Source organism: Pagrus pagrus (assembly GCF_965226575.1).
Source record: "Pagrus pagrus genome assembly, chromosome: 3".
Taxonomy (NCBI): domain Eukaryota; kingdom Metazoa; phylum Chordata; class Actinopteri; order Spariformes; family Sparidae; genus Pagrus; species Pagrus pagrus.
This window is the reverse complement of record NC_140187.1, coordinates 198,953-210,000: the sequence shown is the minus strand read 5'-3', so window position 1 is coordinate 210,000 and position 11,048 is coordinate 198,953. Positions and strand designations below refer to the sequence as shown.

The 11,048-nt window shown below is 44.9% G+C and overlaps 3 protein-coding genes across 5 annotated transcripts in view; 1 reads left to right on the top strand and 2 right to left on the bottom strand.

Annotated features, from left to right (window-relative positions):
* The window catches only part of LOC311254272 (ubiquitin-conjugating enzyme E2 C-like), a 13,899-nt gene extending 13,067 nt beyond the window's left edge, over positions 1–832 (bottom strand). The window contains exon 1 of one of the 3 annotated variants that reach the window (XM_084347952.1): positions 727–832. The gene's annotated coding sequence lies outside the window, so the exon portion shown is untranslated. The remainder of the gene's footprint in view (positions 1–726) is intronic. The other 2 variants (XM_084347954.1, XM_084347953.1) reach the window with 2 other exon arrangements.
* A 1,628-nt stretch (positions 833–2,460) lies between these two features.
* On the top strand, positions 2,461–4,080 carry polr2j (RNA polymerase II subunit J). The gene is made up of 3 exons (XM_084347958.1): positions 2,461–2,838; positions 3,324–3,432; positions 3,882–4,080. The coding sequence occupies exons 1-3, from the start codon at positions 2,696–2,698 to the stop codon at positions 3,981–3,983; spliced, it is 354 nt and encodes a 117-aa protein (XP_084204084.1). The 5' UTR covers positions 2,461–2,695; the 3' UTR covers positions 3,984–4,080.
* Positions 4,081–5,115: 1,035 nt separating this feature from the next.
* On the bottom strand, positions 5,116–10,386 carry LOC311255341 (deoxynucleotidyltransferase terminal-interacting protein 1-like). Its single transcript, XM_084349743.1, has 13 exons — positions 10,020–10,386; positions 9,520–9,590; positions 8,878–8,974; positions 7,868–7,966; positions 7,607–7,666; positions 7,473–7,529; positions 7,264–7,325; positions 7,131–7,173; positions 6,335–6,393; positions 6,113–6,173; positions 5,860–5,931; positions 5,442–5,497; positions 5,116–5,344 (listed from the first exon to the last, which is right to left on the bottom strand). The coding sequence occupies exons 1-13, from the start codon at positions 10,092–10,094 to the stop codon at positions 5,236–5,238; spliced, it is 921 nt and encodes a 306-aa protein (XP_084205869.1). The 5' UTR covers positions 10,095–10,386; the 3' UTR covers positions 5,116–5,235.
* Between the last annotated feature and the right edge of the window lie 662 nt (positions 10,387–11,048).

Below are 11,048 nucleotides of genomic sequence, written 5' to 3'. Positions count from 1 at the left end.
GAGGTCAGACAGAGCGAGAGAGAGAGACAGGAGGTCAGACAGAGCGAGAGAGAGAGAGACAGGAGGTCAGACAGAGCGAGAGAGAGAGAAACAGAGAGAGAGGTGGTCAGACAGACAGGAGGCCAGAGAGACAGACAGGACGTCAGAGAGACAGGAAGTCAGAGAGACAAACAGTCAGAAGGTCAGAGAGACAGACAGGACGTCAGAGAGACAAACAGACAGTAGGTCAGGGAGACAGACAGGACGTCAGAGAGACAGGAAGTCAGACGGTCAGAGAGACAGACAGCTCACAAACAGCGGGTAGCTATTTAGACTGTTCAAGTTGAGCGGCCACAGCTCAACTCACCATTTGCTAACTACAGCAACATGTTAGCCAACTGCAGCTACATGTTAGCTAACTGCAGCTACATGTTAGCTTGTATAAGATGTAGTCAGTATTTAGCGGGTAAACTGAGCCCCACAGTCCGCGAGTCTCTAACAGAAAGCCGTCAATTTGCCGGTATGCTCGTAAACAGCTGCTTTGTTTGTGCTCCGGTTCCGAAGCAGATGTAGCTTCATGCTAACGATAGCAGCGCTGTTTAGCGCTGGCTCAGACGGCTAATTCTGCTGTTAGCTTGTTTAATATGAACCCATCGAGAAGACAAACAGTTGCGGGTCAACGTGTCCACACTGTGTTCATTAATCCGGGTGAATAAACCGGGAGATAAACGGTCCTTCAGGACTCACCGTGTGTCGGAGTGTCAGCGGTCCGAGCGGAGTTTCTGTCCCCGGATTCAAACTGAACAAACTCCCGCCCCCCGGTTTAAACCGACTCTTCCTCAGACACACAGCCAATCAGCGCCCGACTTTCAAAAACAAACCACCTCATTTTAACCAATGACAAGAGCACATTCAATAGGAACAGCGATCTGATTGGACAGGAGGGACGTCAAAGAAAGACAATTCAAAAACAAACTGATGATTATTTAAAGTACATTTACTCAACTACACGAGGAAGTACACGTTTGAAGTACTTCAGTATTTTCTCTACACTTTTTTAACCACGTCATAGAAGTTTAACATCACACATGACGTCAGGACGACACTGTGACACTGAGGACAGACAGACACATTATTTTACCAACAGGCACTCTTAGCATGGAAACTGTGCTACTCCCACAATTTTTCTCCTCACAAAGCCATAATATGGAATAATGAAGATATTACTGTCAGGAGAAAATCCTTATTTAAACAGAAGTGGATTGATAAGAACATTATCTTCGTATGTGACCTTTTTGACTGTCATGGTATAATGCTTAGTTATGAACGTTTTCTTAGTCTTAAATCCTTCCCCATTACAAGTAAAGAATATAATTATGTAACTAAAGCAATCCCTAATGGCCTTTCTCTTCTGATGAGAAGCCATTATCAGTATCAAGAAACACTAAGAATAAAACCCCTCCTAATGATAAATGGACTTGATATAATGGATTCAAAGTGCAACAACAAACATATACGTAATATGTTTTATGAAAAGAGGAAAATAACTCCACGAGGGAAAGCATTTTGGGATAACATCTTTATGGACACTGACTGGAAGAAGGCCTGGACATTGCCTTATAAGTATTGTATTTCCAATAAAATAAAAGAGGTTCACATCAAAATTTTACACACTATATACCCAACAAATTTATATTTCTCTAAATTTTTAGATATTGAAAACAAATGCAGCTTTTGCAATATGGTACCAGAAACCTTAACTCATTTATTCTACCACTGTGTCCAACCTATCAATTTCTGGACTCAACTTGAACAATATATAGTGTGTAAAATCAAGATAAACATCATAATTGACTGTAGAAGTGTGATAATGTATTTTGTCCATGGAGAAAATGACATCACCTTTATTACAAACCTATTCATTTTGTATGGCAAATTTTACATACACAAATGCAAATACTCCAAAACTCCACCCAACTTCAGAAGTTTCTTGTATGAGTTTAAAGAATACATGAAATCCCTTACACTAATTGACACCAAACAAAGCACCACATCCACAGATATATACGATAAGCTTTTTAAAGAAGAATAATGTACCGACATTCTGCTTCCTTGTCTTTTTTTTTTTTTGTTTGTTTGTTTGTTTTTATTATTGTTCTTATTTTCTTTCTTTCTTTATTTTCCTCCCTTCCCTTCTAAGTTTACTGACATTAATAATAATAACCTCAGTTTACGGTGATTGTTGCAGTGTTTATTTATATTTGATGATACATATATTTTGGAGCACCTGTCTGCTGTTCTGTGTTTATATGTACATTTCTAAATAAAGTTAAAAAAAAACAAAAAAAACCAAAAAAAAAACAGACAGACACATTAATAAACGGGAGACACGTGACTCACAGAAACCTGCTCTGACTTTATTCTCTGGAATATTTTCACTTTACCATCGAAATGTTTGGATTGTTGTAGTTCTGATGTTGGTCCGTGATACCAGCTGGTTCTGATTCTGTTCTTCTGTTTCAAATTGAATGTGTGAAGAGTTTCAGCCTCCTCTTGTTCTCTGTCTCACATCTTTGAACAGGTTTTGATCCACAAGAATTTATATCAGAAGGTCGAATAATTTTTTTTTAAAAAGAAGAAGACGGAAGTCGTCATCTTGTTTTGGAGGAAGTATTTCCGGTTGGTCGTCTGTGGCGCTCGCGCTCAGACAGAGAAGATGAACGCGCCTCCCGCCTTCGAGTCGTTTCTTCTGTTTGAAGGAGAGAAAAAGATCAGCATCACTAAAGACACGAAGGTCCCCAACGCCTGTCTGTTCACCCTGAACAAGGAGGACCACACGCTGGGCAACATCATCCGAGCGTAAGAGCTACCGGAGCTAACAGCATGCTAACACACCCACACACACACACACACACACACACACACACACAGAGTACTATCAGGCTACAGACTGGAGCTAACAGCATGCTAACACACACACACACACACACACACACACACACAGAGTACTATCAGGCTACAGACTGGAGCTAACAGCATGCTAACACACACACACACACACACACACACACAGAGTACTATCAGGCTACAGACTGGAGCTAACAGCATGCTAACACACACACACACACACACACAGAGTACTATCAGGCTACAGACTGGAGCTAACAGCATGCTAACACACACACACACACACACACACACACACAGAGTACTATCAGGCTACAGACTGGAGCTAACAGCATGCTAACAGGTCCAGTGAGCGGCTGTTAGACTGTATCAGACGGACTTCAATCTAAACAACCGGCTTGTGTGTGTGTGTGTGTGTGTGTGTGTGTGTGTGTTAGTCAGCTGTTGAAGGATCCTCAGGTTCTGTTTGCTGGTTATAAAGTTCCTCATCCTCTGGAACACAAGATCGTCATCAGAGTGCAGACCACACCTGACTACAGTCCACAGGTAACACATACACACACACACCTGACTACAGTCCACAGGTAACGCACACACACACACCTGACTACAGTCCACAGGTAACGCACACACACACACCTGACTACAGTCCACAGGTAACACATACACACACACACCTGACTACAGTCCACAGGTAACGCACACACACACACCTGACTACAGTCCACAGGTAACGCATACACACACACACACACACCTGACTACAGTCCACAGGTAACGCATACACACACACACACACCTGACTACAGTCCACAGGTAACACACACACACACACACACCTGACTACAGTCCACAGGTAACACACACACACACACACACCTGACTACAGTCCACAGGTAACACACACCTGAAAAAAGTCCTTGTGTTGTCAGTGTTTTATTTTGACAGGAAGTGATGTCATGTCCCTGATGATGATGATGATGTGTTTTTGACAGGAAGCGTTCACGAACGCCATCACTGACCTCATCAGCGAGCTCTCTCTGCTGGAGGAACGCTTCAGAGTCGCCATCAAGGACAAGCAGGAAGGGATCGAGTGATGCCCCGCCCCCTGATGATGTCACTTCCTCTTTGTCCTGGCACTGTTTCTGCCTGATGTTTATTTTTATAAATAAAGTGTGTGATGTCACATCCTGAGGGACTTTGTGTGATGTCACTTCCTGAGGGTCTTTGTGTGATGTCACTTCCTGAGGGTGTGTGTGTGTGTGATGTAATGTAGGTCAGAGTGAGGCTGAGGGGCGGGACTCCTGTTTACCTGTGTGACATCATCAGTCAATCATGTGATCTACTGGTTTCTGGTTGGTCAGTTGATCTGTGTCAGTCTGGTCAGACACTCCTCTGTTGTACTCGTCAGTCCTCCAATCTTATTGATCAGCTCAGTGTACCGATCGATCAATCAGCAGGTTGGGTCGAGAACATTGACAACATTTGAAATGAGCCTGACACAGAACCTGTGGTCCAGGAGTCCTGATGATTTAATGCATGTGTCACCGTAACGTTAATGATCACTGCAGGAGGTTTCATTGATTTATTAGCTGGTTTCTTCTATTAAAGTTGATTTATGACCTCGACTTCCTGTGACATCAGAGCGACGTGAACAGTTGTTGATGGTGATCAATACATGATACATCGTAATATAATCATTACTGAAGGATGACTTGGAGAACAGAAACTCGTCCCTGTACTGCGTTCATGTTCACAGCAGCTGCTCTGTGGACCATGTTCATGTGTTTCTATGACATCTCATGAATGTGAAGATGCAACGCAGCTCCTGGATCAAGTCCTGATCGGACGAGAACAGACTAACTCTGGTCCAAGTCCTGATCGGACGAGGACAGACTAACCCTGGTCCAAGTCCTGATCGGACGAGAACAGACGAACTCTGGTCCAAGTCCTGATCGGACGAGGACAGACTAACCCTCGAAAACTGTTTCCATCTTTTCTTTTCTACTTTATCAACGGTGAAATGTTGTTTGTTGGGACAGATGTTCTTATTGTGAGTCGCTTTGGACAAAAGCATCTGCAGAATGTAAATATAATGTAAATGAAGAGCGCCCTCTGCTGGACAACGAGGCAAACTGCTTCAGACCCTCAGAGTACTCCAGAGTACTTTAGAGCACTTACTCCCGAGTACTCAGCTCTGTACTGTTGAAGTATTTATAGAATATTTAGTTGAGTTCAGTTTGGGAGGTGAACAGAGTTTTATTTCTTTTTTAAAAACAGTAGTAAGAAGAAAAACAATAGAAGCAGCCAATCAGATGAGAGCCTGCTGGTCACATGATCAGTGTGAGGTCAGAGGTCAGCCTCTCTCTGAGCCTCCATGGCTCTCTGCATCTTCTCCACCATCCACACAGGAACAGAGAACGGCTTCAGCTCATCCATCCTGACGTCCGGACAGTCCCTACACACACACACACACACACACACAGCTGTTACCACGGCAACCACAGACCTGGAGATGGTTACCATGGAGACGGATGGGATGATGTCAGACTCACTTGTACTCGTCACTGCGAGACAAATCCTGGATGTCCTCCTCGATCAGCAGGTAGGCCTGAACACCACACACACACACACACACACACACACACACAGGTATCATGGTGGTGCGTTCATGTACAGTTGTATTTCTCGTGCTTTCAATCAGTTTCTGGATGATGACACTCATTACGTTTACATCTGTAGTACTTTAAAGTACTTTTAACACTGCAGTACTTTAAATACTACAGATCTTTAAATACTGCAGTACTTTTAACACTGCAGTCAGTGTCCAGTTTATTATGAACCTCTGGTTTAATGGTTTAAAGCAAACCTCAAGTACTACAGTACACACTTCTGTGTACTAATACGCATAAATACAAACGTCTCTGTTAAACTGTGTTCCGATTGGTTGGTGTGTGTTGACATGTTTCTCACCATCTTCCCTCCTGTCGCTCTCATGTGGTGTCTCTCCGCCAACCACTGCTTATCCTTCGCATCTGCTGCATACTGACACACACACACACACACACACACACACACACACAGGTGTAAGCGTGTGGACAGACATGATGAATACTGATCAGGTGAACTGAACCTGATCAATATGTTAATGAGCTGCAGTAAAACAACACAGACCTCCATCACCCTTTTTCTGTGTGTGTGTGTGTGTGTGTGTGTGTGTGTTCACCTTAAACAGATCAGCATGTTTGATGTAGATACGTCCTCTGGTCCCACCCATCCCCAGCGCCCTGCACAGTGACATCACAACAACACACGATGACTCACTTCCTGTTCAGTCATTTGATGTGATGTCAAAACATCAATAACGTTTTTCAGATAATCTCCCAGGTTTAACATGTTGTTTACACGTTGTTTACACATTGTACATGTTGTTTTCATGTTGTCTCACTTGTTGGCTCTGGAGCCGAGAACAAACGTGCTGCTCTCGTTCAGTCTGGATGGATCCCACTAAAACACACACACACACACACACACACACACACACACACAGCAGGTTATGATGTAATTGATTGATTGGCTTTTCTTACTGCAGCTGATCGGTCATGTGACAGACTCATACAGCATCATCACACATATTGATCTGTTTCAACCTGAAAACATAGGAGGCTAAAGCTTCTAATACTAGCGTTAGCATACTGTTAGCATTAATGCTAGTGTTAGCATCAAGGACATTACATTAAGCCTGGACACAGCGTTAGAGGCGGAGCTTCGTCCATGTCTATGAAAGCTGCTCGTTGTCGTTTGACTTCCTGAGTTTGAAGTGACATCATCGTGTTGTGATGAATAGCGTGACGACCACAGAACTCCACCGACCGAGCCGGCTCGCTTCCTGTTTGGCGCCCGGCTCTTTCCAAATTTTATCGAACAGAATGGATCAAACTCTGACAGCGAATCATGTCACAGAGGTTGTGATGTAAAACGAAAGTCTCCACTGTGTGTGAGAAAGTGCATCACGTGATGATGTTATTACACAGCCTGGCGCTCTTCTTGGGGTTTGGTTAGCATCAGAAACTAGCTTCATGCTAACAGCAGGCTAACATGCTGAGTTTGTAGGTTTCAGAGTTTCTGGGCAGAAACTTTAACGTTCAGCCGGATCACATGAATCAACACAGAGCAGAAGACGTCCCAGCTGACTGGAGACCACAGGTCACCACAGGACCAGCACCTGTCGGATCAACACTCACCTTTGGTCCTTCTCTCTTGATGGGATCAGACTTGAGCTTCACTCTGAGGACACAAACAGTCACATGTTTGTCAGGTGTTGTCATCTACCTGGTTACTAATGATGATGTCACCTGTTACCTGTCAGAGACTCACTGAGTGGAGAAGGTGTGCTGTCGATCAGAAGAGACGGCTGCTGCACCTGGACGAGTCCTCCTCTGGAGACGGACAGTCAGTACAGTTAGTGACCGAGTCAGACAGGTGAAAGCAGTGTCTCACACCTGTCTGTCTCACACCTGTTTGTCTCACACCTGACTGTCACCTGACTGCCTAGCAAACACCTGTGAGGCCAGAGGTCACAGTACCTTTTTGGGGAGGGGGCTTCCTCTCTGGCTGTAGTCTTCATCAGCAGCTCTGGACCTCTGACAGACACAAAAACCACATCAGAACTGGACCAGGTCACAACATGTTCTGGATCGTCTCATTAGCCCGTTCCTACCTTGATGGGGACCTCAGGCCCCGCCCTCTTCACCTCCACCTCTGGAAACAGCTGTTTGGCCTGTTGATGACATCAGAGGAAACCATGGTAACCACACAGAGAAACAGAGATAGCTGAGGTCAAAGGTCATGAGGTCAGAATCCCGTAGAACCTGCTGACACCTGATGTGATGTCACAGTGACAGCTGATTTCAACCAATCATGGGCCTTCTGTGAACACAAGCAAGGTCAGAGGTCAGAGGACAACAGGAAGTGATCTCACATGTTCCAGAACGTTCCTGCAGGCCTCTTTGATCAGCTGATCGGTCTGAACATCATCGCCAACGTTCTCTTTCACGTTCTCCGCCGCTTTCTCAAAGAACTGCAGCAAAAACAACACGAGAACATCAACAACACCCGTCCACACCTGCTCACACCCGTCCACACCTGTTCATAGCCGTCCACACCTGCTCACACCCGTCCACACCTGTTCATAGCCGTCCACACCTGCTCACACCCGTCCACACCTGCTCACACCCGTCCACACCTGTTCATAGCCGTCCACACCTGCTCACACCCGTCCACACCTGCTCACACCCGTCCACACCTGTTCATAGCCGTCCACACCTGCTCACACCCGTCCACACCTGCTCACACCCGTCCACACCTGTTCATAGCCGTCCACACCCATTCAGACCCGTCCACACACACTAGCTGTGTCCCAATTCAGGGTCTGCATCCTTCGCAGGGCGCATTTGAAGGCCAATTACATCACAACACCGCGCAAAGGCTGTCCCAATTGGAAGGCTCCTTCAAATGCAGCCTTCTTTTCCCTCTTTTTGGAGGACGCACCGCCACAATCCTTCGCGTCCTCCCATATCCCAAGATCCTTTGCGCCCGAAAAAGAATAAAGAGAGAAAATGGCGACATCAAGTGGCGTAGATCTGACATTTAAATGTAGGAATTGGGTTTAAACTCGGTTTTTACTCATTTGAACATCCAACGGCAGATATGTTAAACTTCAAGGGACCTTAAAACCTCAAACTTTTTTCAGTCAAACTCGTATTTTCACTTTCGCGGGCCTGGGCAGCAGAAATCGTGATGTAAGGGTAAGGGGCGGGAACATCTGGTGACGCAACCAGGAAATGCTCTGAAGGCTGGACCGTCCCATTTAACAACGGTGGACGCGGCTTTCGAAGGTCTCTCCGAAGGACTCGCCTTCAGAGGCCGCAAAGGCCGCGTCCTTGAAGGATGCAGCCCCTGAATTGGGACACAGCTACTGTGACCTCTGACCTTGTGGTACTTCCTGAACACAGCCATGATGTCATCGTTGAAGCTGGGCTGAAGCACCGCCCTCAGCAGGTCCATGGACACCTGAGGATCAGTGTAACTACACGCACACACACACACACACACACACACACACACACACACACACACACACACATTAGACCCAGTGAGTCGCACCAGGACGCCTCATAGAACAAACTGACATCTCATCAAATGTTCTGATCCATCGATCAATACCTTCAGGTCCTGGACCGATTTCAGAGTCTGCGTGGACTCTGGTTGCCACAGTGACAACCTTCACATTAAAAGCATCTGACGAGTGCAACATGAGATGACTTTTATTTTCAGATGTAGTGAATCACAGCTGATCGAACCTCTACAGAACTAAATCAATGTGTCCGTCTGATTCGGGCTGTGATGGAACAGGAAGCAGCTTCTCAAAGGCCACACCTACTTCTGCCTCGTGAATGTCATCAGGTTCTGAGAGTCCAACATCTGTCGTCTCGTTAAGTATCCCTTAAAGCAAAGCGCAGGTGGGACAGTCCTGGAGTCTCAACTGTGACCTCATCAGAACTGTCCGACCGTCCAACCCGACCCAGAATGACCCTGCTGCTGCAGCGCCACTGTAAACCAACCAGTACTGACCTGACTGTCATGTGTGAGCGTCGTCCTCGTCTGTGGATCTGTCTGTGTTTGATCATCAGGTTCCAGGGTTTCTACACACACACACACACACACACACACACACAGGTGAACTCCACATCAGGTCATCAAAACTAAATTAATTTAAAACTTAACAAACGCTCAGATATTAACTGATCAACTGATTCATTGAACGTCTCAGTTCAGCTAAACAGTCGTTCTGGTTAATCAATGACTCAAACCATCACTTCAAATCATTTCTGTGCTGACAATCGATCAATCAGCCGACGGCAGTTAATCTTACTTCACTGATCACCGATTATTGATGATCGATTACTCAAAACAATACAGACTGATTGGAATCCATGACGTCATCTGAACGACACATCGAACAGGTCACGAGGCCTTCAGAGTTCAACCCAACAGAACAGAGACATCAAACCTCCGTATAAAACACATTCAGACCGGCAACCAGCTAATGCTAAGCTAATAGTTAGCCTTACCGGGCTCTGCTCCGGCTGCTCCGGCCCGTCCTGCTCCAACCAGTCCCGGCCTCCTTCACTGCGGTGGGCTCCCATATTGGAAGCGGTCCTGACCCAGTCCGGTCCGGGTACAACTGGGCTTACTCTGCTAGGCTAGGCTAACAGCAGCTAAAGCTAACAGCGGCAGTTCGCGCTGTTTTATCTCCGCAGCAGATGTTTTAAAGTACCGTTATTGTTACCGGAGGGTCACCGCTGACACACACCGACAGGCCTGGCGACGTTCCCTCAAAACTGATCAATCAGTAATCGATACTGTCAGACGGTTATGTTGTCTTTGTTTCCAGGAAGTTACACTTCGGATTCTTCCGGTTGCGTGAAGCTAACAAGATCACAGAAACGTCTTCCGGTCACTCACTTCAGAATAAAAGCACCATCTCCACAAATACAAAAATACCCCGTTTAATAATAATAATCATCATCATCGTTATTATTATTATCACTATCATCATCATCATCACCATCAGCTGATATCCTGGTGCGTCATTGTTAAATTTAATCCAAGAAAACAGTTTCCGTATTTTCTCAAATTTAAGAAATTAATGACTTAACATAACTGCGACATATTGATCATGTAGTAATTACAACTTTTCTTGTGATTAGTTTTATCAGATAAAAATCTTAATCCTAACCTTCAGACTGATGTCAAACCAATAAAGCCGATTCTGATCTCAGAAATAATGAATTTATGGGACATGGACATTAGAACTAGCTTTTAAATCGGTTTCTCATATTGAGTAAATATTTACAGTAACAGGAGAATTACCTTCAAACATCCACATCAAATCATGAAACTGTGACGTCAAGCTGACTCACACAGATTGTTACTTTGTTGTTTTGTTTATTTAACAAGTCTTTATTATTTTATTTTTCATTATTTGATGTGGAGAGTTTAAATCAACTTTCTACATTTTGCAGATATTAAAGTAGCTTTTTTTCTTGTTGGGAGGACAGAGACTGTATGAACATCAAGTGTTAACAGCAGCAGGCGAG